The 16,380-nt window shown below is 38.8% G+C and overlaps 2 protein-coding genes across 3 annotated transcripts; both read right to left on the reverse strand.

The window, feature by feature from the left end:
- Positions 1-1,912: 1,912 nt before the first annotated feature.
- Positions 1,913-10,283, reverse strand: cacfd1 (calcium channel flower domain containing 1). The gene is made up of 5 exons (XM_085464121.1): positions 9,611-10,283; positions 6,490-6,562; positions 5,811-5,936; positions 5,551-5,658; positions 1,913-5,153 (listed from the first exon to the last, which is right to left on the reverse strand). Exons 1-5 carry the CDS (start codon positions 9,717-9,719, stop codon positions 5,063-5,065), a joined length of 507 nt encoding a protein of 168 aa, XP_085320247.1. The 5' UTR covers positions 9,720-10,283; the 3' UTR covers positions 1,913-5,062.
- Positions 10,284-11,193: 910 nt separating this feature from the next.
- On the reverse strand, positions 11,194-13,902 carry ptcd2 (pentatricopeptide repeat domain 2). Of its 2 annotated transcripts, XM_085464120.1 has the most exons (10): positions 13,770-13,902; positions 13,375-13,467; positions 13,161-13,290; positions 12,958-13,075; positions 12,776-12,854; positions 12,586-12,677; positions 12,375-12,488; positions 12,155-12,229; positions 11,967-12,080; positions 11,194-11,677 (listed from the first exon to the last, which is right to left on the reverse strand). In XM_085464120.1, the coding sequence occupies exons 1-10, from the start codon at positions 13,897-13,899 to the stop codon at positions 11,456-11,458; spliced, it is 1,167 nt and encodes a 388-aa protein (XP_085320246.1). In that variant the 5' UTR covers positions 13,900-13,902; the 3' UTR covers positions 11,194-11,455. The 2 variants fall into 2 exon arrangements, with proteins under 2 accessions (XP_085320246.1, XP_085320245.1); XM_085464119.1 differs by lacking the exon at positions 12,155-12,229 and having other exon boundaries at positions 13,770-13,891.
- Positions 13,903-16,380: the final 2,478 nt, after the last annotated feature.

A 16,380-nucleotide genomic window follows, 5' to 3' on the forward strand; every position in this document is an offset into this window, starting at 1 on the left:
GATTCTGCCAGAGGTTTCTTCCTGTTAAAAGGGAGTTTTTCCTTCCCACTGTCACCAAGTGGGAACTCAAAGGGGGTTGTCTGGTTTTTGGGGTTTTCTCTGTATTATTGCAGAATCATTACCTTACAACCACCTTGAGGTGAATCTTGTGATGTGGTGATGTATAAATAAAACTGAAACTGAATGAAATTCAATAAACAGTTGTCACAAACACAGTTTGTGCAGTTTAAAAAAATGGCAGAGAGGACTTCATGAAAAATAAACAAATTTTACTTGCTTTCATTTGGTTTTTCAAAACATAAAGGGGCCATTTTTTCCAAGATTATCATTCAAAGTAAGGCTTATTTGTCTGAAAGGATCTTAAAATGTCAGTGGGAAATTGTTTTATTAAGAAAACACAATCAAAGGTGCCCCAAAACATTCTAACACTTAACAAAATTACCCCCAAACCCCCAGCGTATAACAGAAATCTTTTTATAAAATTTAGTCTTTCATCAGTATTCATCTTCTTGCCTAACTCCACACTTCAGACAGAGAGATGCTTTGTCTTTTGAAGCTTTCAGAAGGAGCAGGATGTTCTGCCCAGATTCAACCACAGCTGAATAATTTAAAGAGGAAAAAGGTTCTACCTAGCTGCAGTAAATGGAAATAACATTTGAAAAAGAACTGAAAAGAACCACGCGTGACTGTGACATATCATACTTACTTTTCCCAGGTGTACAACTTTTTAACAAGAGTAATCATTAATGGCAAAAAACAAAATAAATTAAAATAAACACTTCCAGTTCTAGGGTTTTGCATATGAGAACAGCAGTTCAATTCAATTTAATTCAGTTTTATACATATAGCACTAATTCACAACAACAGTTGCCTCAAGGCGCTTTACATTGTCAGGTAAAGTCTCTACAGAGAAAACCCCAACAATCATATGATCCCCTATGAGCAAGTACTTTGTTGACAGTGGGAAGGAAAACTCCTTTTTAACAGGAAGAAACCTCAAGCAGAACCTAGTTCAGGGAGAGGCAGCCTGGTTTGGGATGAGGGGAGGAAACATGATAAATCTAACCAGGACCCCTAGCAGGTCTTAAAATTGGATGAATGACAAAACATGATATATTACACCACACCACTATTTATTAAACAGAAACCAAACCAAAACTAAGAAGCAGCATGTGAATACTAAACACATCCTTAATACTTTCTCCCACTTTTTATAGAGAAGCTCAGGAGGTGTGTGCATCTCCATTAAAAAACAGAAGTTTTGGCAGCTTGTTGACATCAGCAAAGATCTTGTCAATGCCAGTCAATCTGGGTGTGGTTATACAGCCACTTAGAAATAGCGTGTCATTCTACAGTCAGAAAGATTATTCAAGTGGAAAAGCATTCAACACAGTTGCCAATCTTCCCACGAGTGGATGACCCCAAGGTCAAAGTGTGCATTACTCTGCAAAAGAGCTACATCTCCAACTCTTTAGTTAGGATGTTATATGAGAAAACTTTTGACAGCAGAAGTAGAAAGCAACTAAACAAGAAGAAGAAAGCCTCTTCTCTTAAAAAGAACATGGCAACACAACGTAAGTTTGTAAAGCTGCATTTGAACAAACTACAAGATTTCTGGAAGTCCTCTGGACAGATGAGAACAAAGTGGAGATGTTAGGCCGTCATTTTTGCTAAATAAGTAATGCATGTCATGTACAGTATTTACCTAATAAGAGGATTTGGTAAAAAGCAGTTTTTTATTATGTCTTATACACGAAATATTTGAAATGACAGAGGACAGAACTGCAGTTACTAAGTTAGATGGGCTCTGACATTAATATAAACATGTAAACTTTGACCTGATCATCGTGATAGAAGAAATACAAACCTGAGAGTGATACAAAAAGGTACAGAAGAAGCCAACACCACGCAGTAGTAGCAATTTTGTTTATTCACTAATTTGTAACATGATCAGGATTCACATCACAACACACATTATTCACATATCCCTTACAGCACAAGATACACTCAACACCTGCAGCAATTTGTTTTGTTGTGGATGGCCGTGGACAGAGAAAGCAGTGTTAAACAGCAGTGGAGCGCTTTTATAGTGTTAGACTTTAGCATATCACTGGATTGGATGTGTGTGAAGGCTGTTTTGTGTGTGTTTTAATTGCATGACAAAATGCTTTTCACGTTGACTCGGGTGATACAGTAAAATCGTAGAGTCAGGCTTCGACTAGGACCTACGCACAGGCTGGTTGTGTGTGCTGTGCACTGTTAACTATGATACCTGAGAGCTGATGGTGATGGTATGAATAATTCACTCAGTCAAGACTTAAGGTAGAAACAGCTGTAAGAGGTATGTGTAAACACTTATTCCATCCTTATTACTGCTAAAATAACAATGGCAAGGCCCAAAAACAAACCACACACACGGTACACTGGTGAGCACTGCATACCTCATTTGAGTGAAACCATTGCGGTGGTGACTGTGTGGGATACAGACCAATTACTCCCTGAATCAAGACACTTCCCTTCATTAAACTGTGGATGGGTTTTGGTAGAGCATAAGAGAGCAGTATGTCAGACACAAAGAAATCAGCAGATACTTATTAACGGATTCTAAAGCGGGAAAAGAAACCCCAGCTACACAAAGATTCCCAAATGAGTGCACAGTTTTGCTCCTCGTTTCATGACGTTTCACAAAATCTACATGCCACAAGTTGGCGACTGGTCTCTTGTCCGTTAGCAGCACAAGCAGGTTTTGCCATTCAACTGAAAGCTACACAAATACCTCAACTGAACTTAAGCCAACTGAAAAGTTAATGTATAAAAAGCACAAAACAAAAATAAAGATAAAAGGTCTCTATCTTTGGATGCACCAGATACATTCTCCAATGTTAAAAATATCCCTCAAATATGACGTCAAGCTGCAGTTTAGACCTGTGTGTGCTCAGAAGCTATGCTACTGAAATCACTGGCCAGAGATTTATAAAAGGTTTTGGTTGACAGACATTAAGTGCCTAGACTGAGGATGTCACACATAAGGCTTGGGGGCCAGAATCAGTCCGGCAAAGACTCCAATCTGGCCCACAGAATGGCTTTGATATTAGACTTTTAACTGTGTTTTCATGAGCTTTAGAGCTTTTTATACACATAAGGACCTCCCCGATTGCCATCCATACTACCCTAAAGTAATTAAGTAATAGATAAACAATTAAATCACAGAAAAGATTGCGTTTTTTCACTATTAAATGCAGAATTTTTTTTCTACAATGAGTCCACATTAGAATCAGCACAATCCTTCAGTTTTGTAGTTACCAGAACATTTTTTTCTGTAATTTTACACATTTATTTGTGCTCATGCATTTCGTTCATGTACTACAGCAACATTTTTTGATCATGTAGAAAAATCTGCACTTTTCTGCATCTGAGGGATTTTTAAATGTGTAGTAAAATGTCTTTACACTGACAGAACAAGGAGTTTCAGGTCCAGCCCACTTAAGATAAAAACAAGTCACATGTGGCCCATGACATAAAATGACTTTGACATTCCTGGTCTAGAAATTTCTAGATTGTTGATAAAAGGTCATGAAATCAAAACATAGCCACATACAAAAATATTACACGCAAATCATATGTTGTTAACTCAGTAAAACCAAAGAGGAATGTTAATTATCGTCAGAAGACAATAGTCCTTAACATTCTCAAATACAATAATACATTCTGGAGTGACAGCGCTTATCCCCGCAATCGCTTTTTATCGTCCAGACTTACTAAGTGAAGCAAATTCGCACATGAGTGAAATCCTCAGATAGTATTTATAAGTGTGGTTAGTGTTTTTTCTGCGTTAAATATTGCCGCAGGTAGCAGTAAACTGTGTATCATGTGATTTAAATATTCTCCTCCTTGTATTTTGTGCGTTGAGAAAGTAAACTTCTAGAAATACATACGCAACAGGGCCAGTCGCAAAAGTTTGCACCACTTAAATGCAATCTTGTCGCTGCAGTGTCATTGTGAATGCTGACAGTGTTATTTTTTTGTTTTGAACGCCAAACCCAGTTTGTGCCGGTGCAACGCGCAAGTAAACATAGCTCAAAGTTCTCTAGCAGATCCGGTCTCAGCCTTCAGAGGATACAGAAAATAAACCTGTGTCTCTCTAGATGAGCTGTGGCTCATCCGCAACTTGAGAAGGCTTCCCTCCCCAACTGATTCTGAGTATTACTGAAGTGTGATCTGACACATGTGTGATGCACATCATGCCTCGCAGCTGCAAACGTAGCCTCCTGAGGCTGAAGAGAATCCCAAAATGTGACGAATCTGATCTGAGGACAGCTGAGAAAAGAGTCACGTTCTTCCAGGCAATAATTCCACTCTCCCAGCTCTACGAGGGCAGCTCTGTTTGCTACAATTCCTGCTCCTGATACACGCGGTTCTTTACCTCGGGACATTGTGCATTATTAAAGTGTAATAACTTTTTTGTTGTTGTTTTTTTTAACCCGCTGATGTGTTGCACTGCTGACACTGTGTACCACGCTGTGCCCAAAACAAAAGTATACCCACTCTGGCCACACGGTTGTTAAATTGCATTGAGACACGGTGCCACAGCAGGGAGGCACACTCACACGCAAAGAATGCAAAGGGGCGAATTCCTCTGACACACAACTCTGAACTGCAGCCTTAAAGTCAAAGTGAATAACCTGAAGTCAAATATGTACAATTTACAATCACATTAATTTCTGATCAGATTTCCTGAAAGGCTTTATGGGCGACAACAACGTCAGTTTAAAAAAAAGAAAGAGAGAAAAATAAAGGCTGTATGACTGAAACCAGCAAAACACAACAAAACATAAAAACTAAGTTTTAAATATAAGTGATCAGGTCACAATCATGAATCCCGTTTATAGGGCAAGTACCAAATAACAGGCTGAATCTGTTTTGCAGGTGAGCGCAACAAGAATGTAACATTTTAGTAAAGAAAAGGGTGCGGAGAAAGAGGTAGGATGGATAGAGGACAGGAGAAAAATCCCAAGTGTAGAACAGAGGAGGAGGGAAAGAAACAACAGCTGGTGAAAAGGCCTCACTCTGGAGCCCCGTTTGTCGTTCCTGTCATCCTCTCTTCATCCCCCTGTTTCTGATGCTGCAGTCTGGCGTAAGTCACTGCATCTCCCCTGGAAGAGGAGGGAAAGGAAAGACAGGGGTGCAGGAGAGTGATGGTAATAATAAAATGTTAAGTTCAGGGAAGTGTGGGGAGGAAAAAAGAAAGAAAGAATGACAGGAATAGATGACACTGTTAACTGCAAGGTTAATGGACAGCTCATCTTGAAAAGTGAAAAGTTACTTTACGTGAATAAACAACAACAAAAGAAACCACATAAATCACATTAGAACTGTTAGAGCATTTAAACTTGAGATTAAAAACATGATAACTTGTTATAATGAAACGTTTAATGTTTAATGTGAGAGCCTGTTTCAATGGGATATAATGTGGGTGAGATATCAAAAAACACGTTATTGCACAGTCTGTACTGTGTAGATATTTCAGATGCATTATATTTTCTTTCTTACTTTTTGCCTAAAGAAGCGAGGCCGTACAGCACTCCTGTAGCAAAGGCGATGGCGTTCCCAAACAAGGTTGTAAAGGAGAAACTCAAGAATACAGGAAACACAGCCATCCTGAGAACAGGCAAAGTCATTGAATCTGATTAAGTACATTTCCAAGATTATATGCGATGTGCACAACTATCAGAAAACCCAAGTTCCAAATGTTTTTTATTTTTCCCCCCATATAGTTCATTTCTGTCTCCAGTGGCATAAATCATCCTCACCCACAATAGAAGAAGGCCTTCTGCCAGGGTTTGAGTTTGTCTGCACGAGCTGCGACCGCATTAGCAAACTCGATGAACTGACAACAAAACGGGACTTCACAGAGGAACAACACAAAGGCGTTCAACCTTGAGAAGGAAGGAGAGGATACGTAAGCACGGCAAGGAAATCATTCTTTGCCCTTTCCTTTTACTAAAAGCAGCAGCTAGTTGGAAAAGACGTATTGTGCTGTCATGGAAACAACAACAAAGTTCTCACAGTGAGCCAGCTAGCCAAATTGGAGATACAGTTACCACTTAACCTGCTTATAACTTAAAAATCCTACCTAAAATAAAGAATTGTTAAGGCACTTTGGCGCAAGATGCTCCAATTTACTCTTCATACCTCCTTTGTTAGAGTAGGTGTGGTTAGGTGCTATATGAGACTTCTGCTCAATATCAATGTATAGTTCGCTGAAAGGCTCTTCATTTGGTGTTTTTAATCATTACTTTACACAAACTGGACCAGAAAAGGCAACTTTCTGATTGTCCTTGAATGCGCTACATCACCAACACACAGTGTTGCCTAAAAAGAGGTCATTTGGTATTATGTTTACTGCATTTCCACCTCTAAACTGTCCTTTAAACTATCTAGCTGTGTGGCATGTGAATATTACAAAAGTGCGACACTAATGGGACTTACACCATCCACACTCCAGCAGCAATGTTTAGAGGGTTCACAGTGACACAGTTCCACACTCCTGAGATGGCACAGGCTGCATGATTTGGACAGGACAAAACACAAAGCAAAGGGCTGTTATTATGACACCACAGAAGCAGATCATTGCGTGATAGAGAAAATAATCCGTCCCATACATCCGGCTGAAGCTGTTAATACAGTTCAGCCACTTCAGTGTCGAAAGTTGTGTGGGAAAGTTGTCATGTGTAAGCTGCTTAGTGACGTGGAAAATATGAAACTTACGAATGCAAAAGGACGACAAACACAGAATGAAAGAGGTCTCGTGAGCGCTACAACTGTGCTCTGTGTTTGTTCTGAAACAAATAAACGAAAATCAAATAAACTGGTCAAATACAGCACGCCTATCTCGATGAAAGGGCGATTATGAAACAAGGCCTGGCCCAAAGATTAACTACACAGAATAAATTTGAGAGAAATCAGGTCAAAAATCAAAGCAGGCTGCCTTTTTCATGTACAAGAGAATTTGTTTCAGAGTGTTTTAATAATAACTGCATCATAACTGAGGCCGCGTCCCTCTTTTTGGCTAGCATTTGTTTGAAACCTTTTAATCCTTTCACTCGCAGCATTTCTCCACAGTGATTATGATAGACAACATCTACTCAGTGTGAGGAAGATTTTCCACTGCTAAGACGCAGAAGGTCCACTATTGTATGTAAAAAAAATAAATATGTGTACAGCAGAAAATGAGACAGACCAAAAGCTCAGTAGAAAATGGTGAGTTCAAAAGCTGTGTAAAAAAGCCATGTCTACTTCCTACATGTAAGGATTTCTGGCAGGCTCTAATGTATCCAACTTGGCATCTCACATATCACGGATGTGTGTGAAATAAAGCAATTAACACAGAAAATGAACTAATGGTGTAAATTACTTCAGGTCAAACAACACTGCAGCATCACTTAGAGTTAAAAACTGTCTAAATTCTTTCATCTTTAATAAAACGATCAGCATTGCTGCTTTACCAGGTGTAACTATAAAGTTTAACTTCCAGCCATCCATGAAAACAAAAGTTATTACATTTAACGGAGTTAGAAGTTAGCAGGAAGCTAGCGGAAGTTAGCTCGCTAGTTTCGCTAGTTACCTAAGCATGATATTGCATGTTCTGACTGAGAGATTTCTGAAAAAAATCAAACGTACAGCTCTGCTATCACTTCCAACATAAATGAAGACAGGAAACTAAACAGCAGTGACGTTTGTAGGGTTACTGAAGTTGGGCTAGCTGGTATATAATGATGTGCTACGTGATCGCTAGCGACACAGCTATGTTAGCATAACATAAACAGTGAAGCTGGAGGACGAACACTAACACTTTTCCACTTATAAAAGTTAACGTGAAGGTTCTTCATGGTTAGAGACAAATGCAATCGCATGGCAGGATGCTGTAAACGGACCAAACTTCAGTCAGGAGAACAACTGAGATAATCCATCCACAATACGAGGTTAGTCATTAATATACTGCAACAACATGGGAATAGAGCAGCTGCCAGAGAATTCAACATTAATGAAACAATGGTACAGAAGTGGAGGAAGCAAGAAGAATGAGTTTAATAAAGTTTGATTTATCTGACTGCTTTGTTTCGCTTAATGTGCGTTATAATCCTGTGCACCTTATGGTCCGAAAAATACGTACTGCACACTGCAGTTTAATGTTGCAAAGCACCTCTTTTTAACTTCAGTGGATATTATACATGGTTATGCTCAGGATATGTCAGCCCATTTCTACTGGAAATGCCTTTTGGTTAAACTTTCAGCAAGGAATTTGCATTTGCACTGTTACATTTTTATAAAGCTTTAATGTACATAAAAACCAGCTTCTTAAGTGAAAATAAGTGGAAGGTTGTCTTTTTGCGCTAGTAATGTTGTGGAGTTGTATTTTGTCTCGCATCAATTATATTGTCGGTTATATCGTTATTGCAAATTTTCAAATATATATCGTGATAAATATTTTTGGCCATATCGCCCTGCTCTACTTCATATGTGAAGTCCACAGCTATTTTTTTTAAAAAGAAGATATATCTGAAAAAAATCTCACTGCTTCTAAATCTTATGCTAAATACTGTATTAAGTAATATTGAGGACAGGACTCTCAGCTCTGCAAAATCTGCAAAACAACAACAACAACAACAACAAAAAGGAAATGCAAAAGGTTATTTGCCAGTAGTTAATGTTATAAATAAAAAAACCCACCTTGCACTAAATCGTGAAAACCCTTGAGTGCAGAACCCCAATCTATGTCTACACAGAGTTGTATTTTTAGGGTGGAGTTGAGAGAGTATTCAAGTCTTGCAGTTTTCACCACTGTGGTAACTAAACCAAATAACACCACAGAGCAGCTTCATGCTGAAACTCATCCACTGCACCTTCAGACAATCCAGCTTCCTTAATAATACAGAAGCCACTGAATATGCAGCTGTTAATGTGATACGGCCACGGTGACTCTGGTGTCACTGTGAAGGAGAGATGGATACAGGGAGAGGAAGGGTGGATCAGGGATACTGCAAAAACTGCAGAGCCAGCAGTTATATTTAAATAAATAAATAAATAACTAAATAAATAAATAAATAAATAAATAAATAAAAAGCCTCACATGAAACTCCTGAGGGGAATACCTGAGTATGTGCACCGCGGTTCGTTTTGGCAGAACAAGCTGCTATGGCATGAAAAAACAAACAAACAGACGGTGCCCAGGAGTGGCTGCTGCTGCAGCGAGGGGGACAAAGCAGTGACAAAGCTTTTGTTTAGTGGCTGTGCAGTTAAATTGCGGCATATTCACAATCTAAAACAGATGTTACGTTATAAAAAAAATGCCATGTCACTCTGCAGCTGCCCCTCATCTGCATACTGAGGAGGTCACATAACAGTATCAATTACGGCGTAAAGATTAATCACATAGCTGTCACACAAAATAAGTAAATGTCGTGACCTGGCACACAGCAGCAGCAGTGGTCATAGTGCACAGTCTGTGGTATTAACTAAAGCTAAGCGTGTTGTCATGGCAGGATTTGGGTTTCTGTGGACATAACGTTATTTACTCGAGGAGTGACATAAGACTTTGACAACTACTTACATATTCCTCCCAAAACCCCAGCTATTTTGCAGAGCCATCTGTACCACCATGTCATTCCATCATCATCCGGAGCGGATTTTGTAGGCGCTGCCGTCTCTTCGGTGCTCATTGTGTTTTTCTAGCTACGCTTGCTAAAGCTAACCAAAGCCAGTATTTACAAATGTCAGACCACCAAACACCCAAATATGAATCTCTAAATTAATGTAACAGTACCCAGCAAACTAATTTCTAACCATCTTACTCCGACCTCGCAGTCCCTTCGAATAGTTTTATATCTTTTTCAGTTTATACGTCTTTTTTAAAATAAATTATTTTCTTTCCTTTGTCTGCTCCAGTTGGGGTCAGCTGCCCGATGTTACGAGGAGCTTCTACACACGGCTTATGACAGTCCCAGCGAACCGGCAAGCTAACGCTAAAAAGCACCGCCACCAGCGGCCGCTAGGCGAGGATGTCGCCGCACCGCCTCATATAACTTCAAAATCAGTCACATAAACAAAAAAACAAACACGCTCTCTTTCTGCTGTTTCCAAACTGTCCAACCGGTGTGTTCAGGTTAATTTAGCAGCTCAGTCTTTCGCCTCTTTACGTGTTAAATAGACGTAAGCATTGCATTGTGGGAAGGGTCTGATGTACGTCACGGTTTGTTTACATCCGGGCAAATTCCTACGGGCGGGTTTGGTTGGCATTTGTACTTAATTTATGCTGTTACAGTAGAAATACTAGCATTTCACATCCATCTGTTGGCATTGTAATAATTTTCTACTAAAGTAATGTTATTTTTAAGTTGTCGCATTAGGTGCTGGGAGTGTACACTCAAGACTAGCCACAGTATTGTGGCTGGTTAGTACCATTTAAGACCTCTCCCAACTAAATTACATGTTTAAATTACAGAAATCTCAATTTCTTTTTCAGTATCTACTAAATAGAATTTTCCTTTAAAAAACAAATGTTTCTGTAACACATTTCTTTTATTCTTCATAGTACAGGCCATGTAGAAACACTGAGTTGTACAGTTACAATTGAATTTCTTTTTCTCATAAGATATCTCAGGGATTTTTAAATGTGTAATTAAATGTCTTTAGACTCACAGATCTGGCCCACTTTCCCCCCATTCATATAGATAAGACACACTAAACCTTTAAACCACACTAAAGATGTGGGAAATATCTAGTGTCGACTACAGGGAAAACTCACAACATACCCAGTGTTTGCTCTTTACAATCGCCAGTGTCCTCTTTAGAAAGTATGAGAAAGCAAAATCATTTGATTCCAGCAACACCCCCCAAAACTTTAGATTTTTAATAAATCTGTCTTTGAGCACTCATTCATACACATAACACACTTCTCCCCCAACAAACAGAAAACCCACTTATGACCTCCAAACGAGCCTTACAAATAAACCTGTCCCTGTTTCTGATTGCTTGGTAGCTAACGATAGTTAATGCATATGACACAAGACTGTCAAATGACTCAGCATTAAAGATGGCAAGCTACCTTTTCACAAAAGTGTTGCTTTGTGCCTTCACATAATAATTCATTAGTCTAAGAGTATGCACAGGTACTGTGAATTTATTTTAAACACATTTAACATAAAATATTAAAGTGTTCTTTATTGAAGATGGCATAGACTCTGTCAATGATGCTGATGCAGTAGAAAAATAAACTTTCCTCTTGGCAATTTTGCTTCTTTAGGTGCAATGCTATGGGCTGTTGTATCTGCACTGGCGAGGACAAGCGTGTTTTAATAGGCTGCTGGTCAGGGCCCTTAAATATCATATGAGTGCGTTTATAACATCAAAGTCAAATCTGGGAAATGTCAGAGTGTTTAAATGGACAACTCTAGCCTCACTCTGACAGTAAAGTGGACTGTAGAGGCTTTAGAGTTCTCCGGCTAGTTCTCCTCTCCAGTGTTATTGGCGCTGGTTTCCTCTTCCCTGTGGGCGTGCGGCACAGCATGTCATCGAGCGTCTGCTGAGTCACCTGACCGTCTCTTTCAAGCTGAGTCACTACCTGCTCCACTTTTATTATATGCGGCCTGCCTTGACTCCGCAAACGTAGCAAATCCACCTGAAACGGATGACACCAAGTCAACTCTTGGGCAGATGATTGTTCTCTCAAGCTTGAGAGAACAATCTGAGTAACATTTCCTCAGAGTAGCATGGATTAATAATAACAGCACAAGGATACATCAAAATTCCTTTGGACTAGATTTTCCAATGTTTAAAACAGGACAAAAAATGTGTAGAACTTTAAATGCACCACTCATCTTGTAAGCATTTACACTAACAACAATTATGTAATCCTAACCAATCGCCTGGCAGCTGCAGTAATTTTAAGTAGCTGTAGTTTCACTTACCACCTCCTGAGAAAACTCTGGCTTTTTTACAAAAGATGGACTTTTTGGCAACATGGCTGCAGAAAGGATAGAAATAGCCTCTGCCAATGCTCCAGACATTGTTAGTATTAGGACCTAAAGTACAAACAAATTACACAGAATGACAGGAAGAAGTAATGCACATTACATTTTACATGCTGCACCTTTACCTTAAAGTTTTGGCATAATCTGCTGTCGGTGCTCATAATTTGTGAAAATAATGACTGAGCCTTTTCAAGGTCACCCTGGAAAACACACACACACACACACACACACACACACACACACACACACACACACACACACACACAAAGAAAAGAGAACAAATGATGCTCTAAATATGTGCTATATCTCACTTCATGCAAAAGAGGTACATAATGTAAAACTCACTCTTCGAAGTGCTAGTGCTACAGCGAAACAGTAAGTATGCCTCGGGATGAACTGCCCTCTGGTCTGTTCCTCTTCAATGAGCGCGATGCAGATCCGGTAGGTCTCTGCCGTATTCTGACCAACACAAAAACAGGGCATCGGTCCAAATATAAGAATAAATGAGGTTGTAATGTTGAATAGACATAAAAGAGTAAAATATCTGAAACATTACCAGCTTATAGCAGGTACCAGCTGCTAACGTGAGTGTGTCTTTGTTGAATGGTATGCTTTGGCTCCTCATGGTTCTTAGAACCTCCAAAGCATCTGCAATAGTTAAAAGTTTGCATTATTATATAAATATCATAATCACTGTGGGAGAAAAACAAACAAACAAAAAACACAGGAGTTAATCTGTTACTTACTTTCAAAGGAGCCTTTCATGAACAACATGTCTATGGCTATATTAAAGGATGTGGTGTCGTGGAAAAATCCTTTCATGATCTGTTCAGACAGCAGAAAATAAAATGTTATTAGTCAAACACTAAAGTATATGCCCAGTCTAGTTATTGTTGTTTAACTCAAGTTTGGATGTTACCCAGTTTACCTTGTCTGTTATTGTAGCAAAAGCCATGCTCTCCAGACCCAACTCATAGCACAGTCTCATGAAGAGAGGACCAAATTTGAAGTCTCCATACAACAAGTTACGGTTTTCTGTGTGATACCTTATGAGAGCAAGCCAGCAATGGGTAAGTGAGATTTGGATGGGTTGTTTTTTAACAAATATCCCTGTATGAATGCTGCACTTACCTATAGATGGCATCTCTGGCTATTTGCATGTCATCTGCTGACTGGCACAGGTGAAGGAGAAGCTTCAAATCATCCCGCAATATCAGCTCATTCCTTTGCAGCTTCTGACTGAATAGGTTAATATAATTCCCTGTAGTGTGAGGTTTACACAAAAGTAAGTTTTATATGACATAAATTTGCAGAGCTGGGCCAGTGGCAAGAATAACTACTTTACCTTCCGATCCATTGACATGGTGAGCCACTGCCAGCTTTCTTTGCTGGAAGTCTTGTAGCTTGATAACATCTTCCGATAACAAATGCCTTTTTGCTGTAGGGTGGTTAAAATATGTGAATGAATCCATAATCAGTTACCCATACATGGCAATCATATATGGGCAAAAATAATAATAACTATACGAGAAGAAAGCTCTTACGAGTCCCTGTGATAAGGTAGCCGTGCATAGAATAGCTTGCACAATACTCACATAGCCAAAGAGAACAACTGTACCTTGCTTTAATTCACGTGTGCTTGCTTTACAGGGTGCTAGCTCCCCCGCTATGCAAACCAGGCAGTTTTCGTACTACCTTTTAAGAGTGACAACATTTGTTGGCGACTTTTGTTTGTCTTACCTCCTATGCAACCTTCAATCCAGCCTAGCTGTAAAACACCGTAAAAAACTCCTTTAGAGGGCTCATATAATAACGACCGACAACATTTACCAAGTCTGCCCAGCGCCATATCTCCCACAGGCTGTACCATGGCAATGAAATCAAAGGGGATGTTATTGGTAATAATAAAGCAAGGTTTTAAATAAAAAATAATTTCCGCCCTGGGAATTAAGCCATATCAAAATAAAACACTTAAAAATGTCAATATTTTATTTAACCTGAATAATATAATTAGTTATTATTTTTAATTCCGTCATGTGCAATTTCCAGTTGGTATGATCCAAAATGGCACCGCTTAATGACCCGGCTCAGTTTCTTTAAGCAGGTCGAAGGAGACAGATTTTTTATTATACATCAGAAATGATGTGATCGTCATTTAAAACGAAGCTTTAACTATGTTATTTGAATCGTGGTTTCCAGAAAGGCCACGCGAAATTTTATTACTGAACAAAACGGCAGCAAACAGGAAAATGTGTTTTTCTGTTAACCAGCAGGCGGTGCTGTTGTGCTGCAGAACATTTCTGGTTTGGCGTCATTGCTTGGAGCAGCTACAGTGTTTGTACTGTACCCACACAGTGAGGTATAATATACACAGTTTAATAATGTAAAATGCAGGGACTCAGAAAGTCAACTATGAGTTTACACTCATATGGTATTAGTCTTTGTTACTATATTGCTGTTTACTGTAATATTTGTTACTGAACAAACAAAAAAATGTTTTATTTATATTTAAGTCATTTCTGGGCCTGTTTGACATTTACAGTGCTAAGATAAATTCACCTCCTCTGTAAAATGTTTCTTCTGTTTCAAGCTATCATTCCAGATCCCCTTGTTGCTTTGGGCTCCTCTATGTCTATATTTTTAAAAGGTGAATCAAAAACTCACATCATGTTCTCTAATGAGCAAACACCTATATCATGCCAAATCATATTTTGCACTTACAACAAAATAAGATAAGATAAGATAGGATAAGATAAGATAATACAATTTGTGTAAGAGTTCCATAATTTACATTATAAAATCCAAAACCATTCCAAACTTGTATGCCAATTTCATGTCATGCAGAAAAAAAAAAGAAAATATGGGTTACAAGTAGGGCTATGAATGAATTCATAAATTTTTTTAAATATATTTTTTATTGAGCGTCAAGAATGTAATACAAAGATATACATGTAACGAAGTTACAATGCTTCTTTTTATATGTGTACCCCACCCCAAGAACATATTGGACACCAATCCAGAAAGAAAGAAAAATAAATAAATAAATAAATAAATTTAAATGAGGTACATCAAAATTCACCATATTTAAAGATGTGCACTTAAAAGGCAATAGTTTGCACAAAATTAATCGTCATCATAACAATAAGGGTATACGGTAGCTGCCAAGCGAGTATCAGATGGGTATGGTTTAATTTTCTCTAAATGTTTTAACAATGTATCCCAAACTGCAAAGAATCTCTCCTTCAACCCCTTGAGAGTATACTTTATTTTTTCCAGCTGTATAAATTGTGTCAGGTCACTGAACCACAGAGGCAATTTGGGTGGCTTTTGTGACTTCCAATGCAATAATATCCTTCTGCGCGCAAGCAGTGTAGTAAAAGCGATTATGTTTTTTGAATTCCTCTAATTACTTTAAAGGAACATTACTTTAACATAAAAGGCTGCAGTAAGTGCCAAACTCTGCTGCTAGTTAGTGTACCCATTGACCCGGACAGTATTATATAATCATGCCTTTGCATGCTTTTTTTTTAAATCTTTCTCATGGTGGGGGTGTAAGAAAAATGTCAAAAATGTTAAAATTCAGACAGACTACTACAGTAAAAGAAAAATATACATGTTGTTTATTAGCAGTAAATCAATTCATAAATGGAACCCAGTATGCAGTAGTTTTTCACTCTCTTTTTTTCTCATTTCCTACAGGTTTGCATGTTTAGGTGGTTTCTCCCTGAAGGCAGTGGGCAGCTATAGATGAAGCAATTTTTCAGTCTGAAGCTGTTTTGCAAAGCAGTGTAAGTTTTAAGTTTTGAAAACGTAATTCCTATAATTGAGGTATTTTCTTAAATGAACTCCTAAGATGGATAGTCTTTCACAGAGAAAATAGGGCTGTGACTGGGAGGATCCCCAACAGTTGCCTTGGCAACATGAACTCAGCCCATCCGGCTGAGATTGCTGGCTCAGCCAATCAGACACAGGGCCTTGTATAATTTATGGTTTCCTGCAAGGTGTATGTGTCTCTATGGGTTTCTCCTTCTCTCCCTCTCCATCTCTCTCTCTCTTTCTGTTTTTATAACAGCATATGGCTGTTTTCACATACTTTAAAACCTGTGTTGCTTATCTATAACCACAGGCTGAGTGATCAGTGTGATGGCAGCTTGTGCAAAGTTGCTGGAATGATGCAATAATCGACAGGGAGCACGACACTGTTTGTAGGGGTTCTATTTTAGCACTCAGACTCCGATTTCCCTTGACAAATGGCCAGGTTCAGCTGACAGATCACAGCACTTACATCTTCTTTGATTTATCCCTGCGTGCACTTCCCTTTAGTTTTGGAAATTGCCTGGGGTGCCCCATC

The sequence above is a fragment of the Copadichromis virginalis genome, linkage group LG7 (assembly GCF_057382275.1).
Source record: "Copadichromis virginalis isolate Kocher_CV1m ecotype Utaka linkage group LG7, C_Virginalis_male_GT1.1, whole genome shotgun sequence".
In the NCBI taxonomy this organism is placed as follows: domain Eukaryota; kingdom Metazoa; phylum Chordata; class Actinopteri; order Cichliformes; family Cichlidae; genus Copadichromis; species Copadichromis virginalis.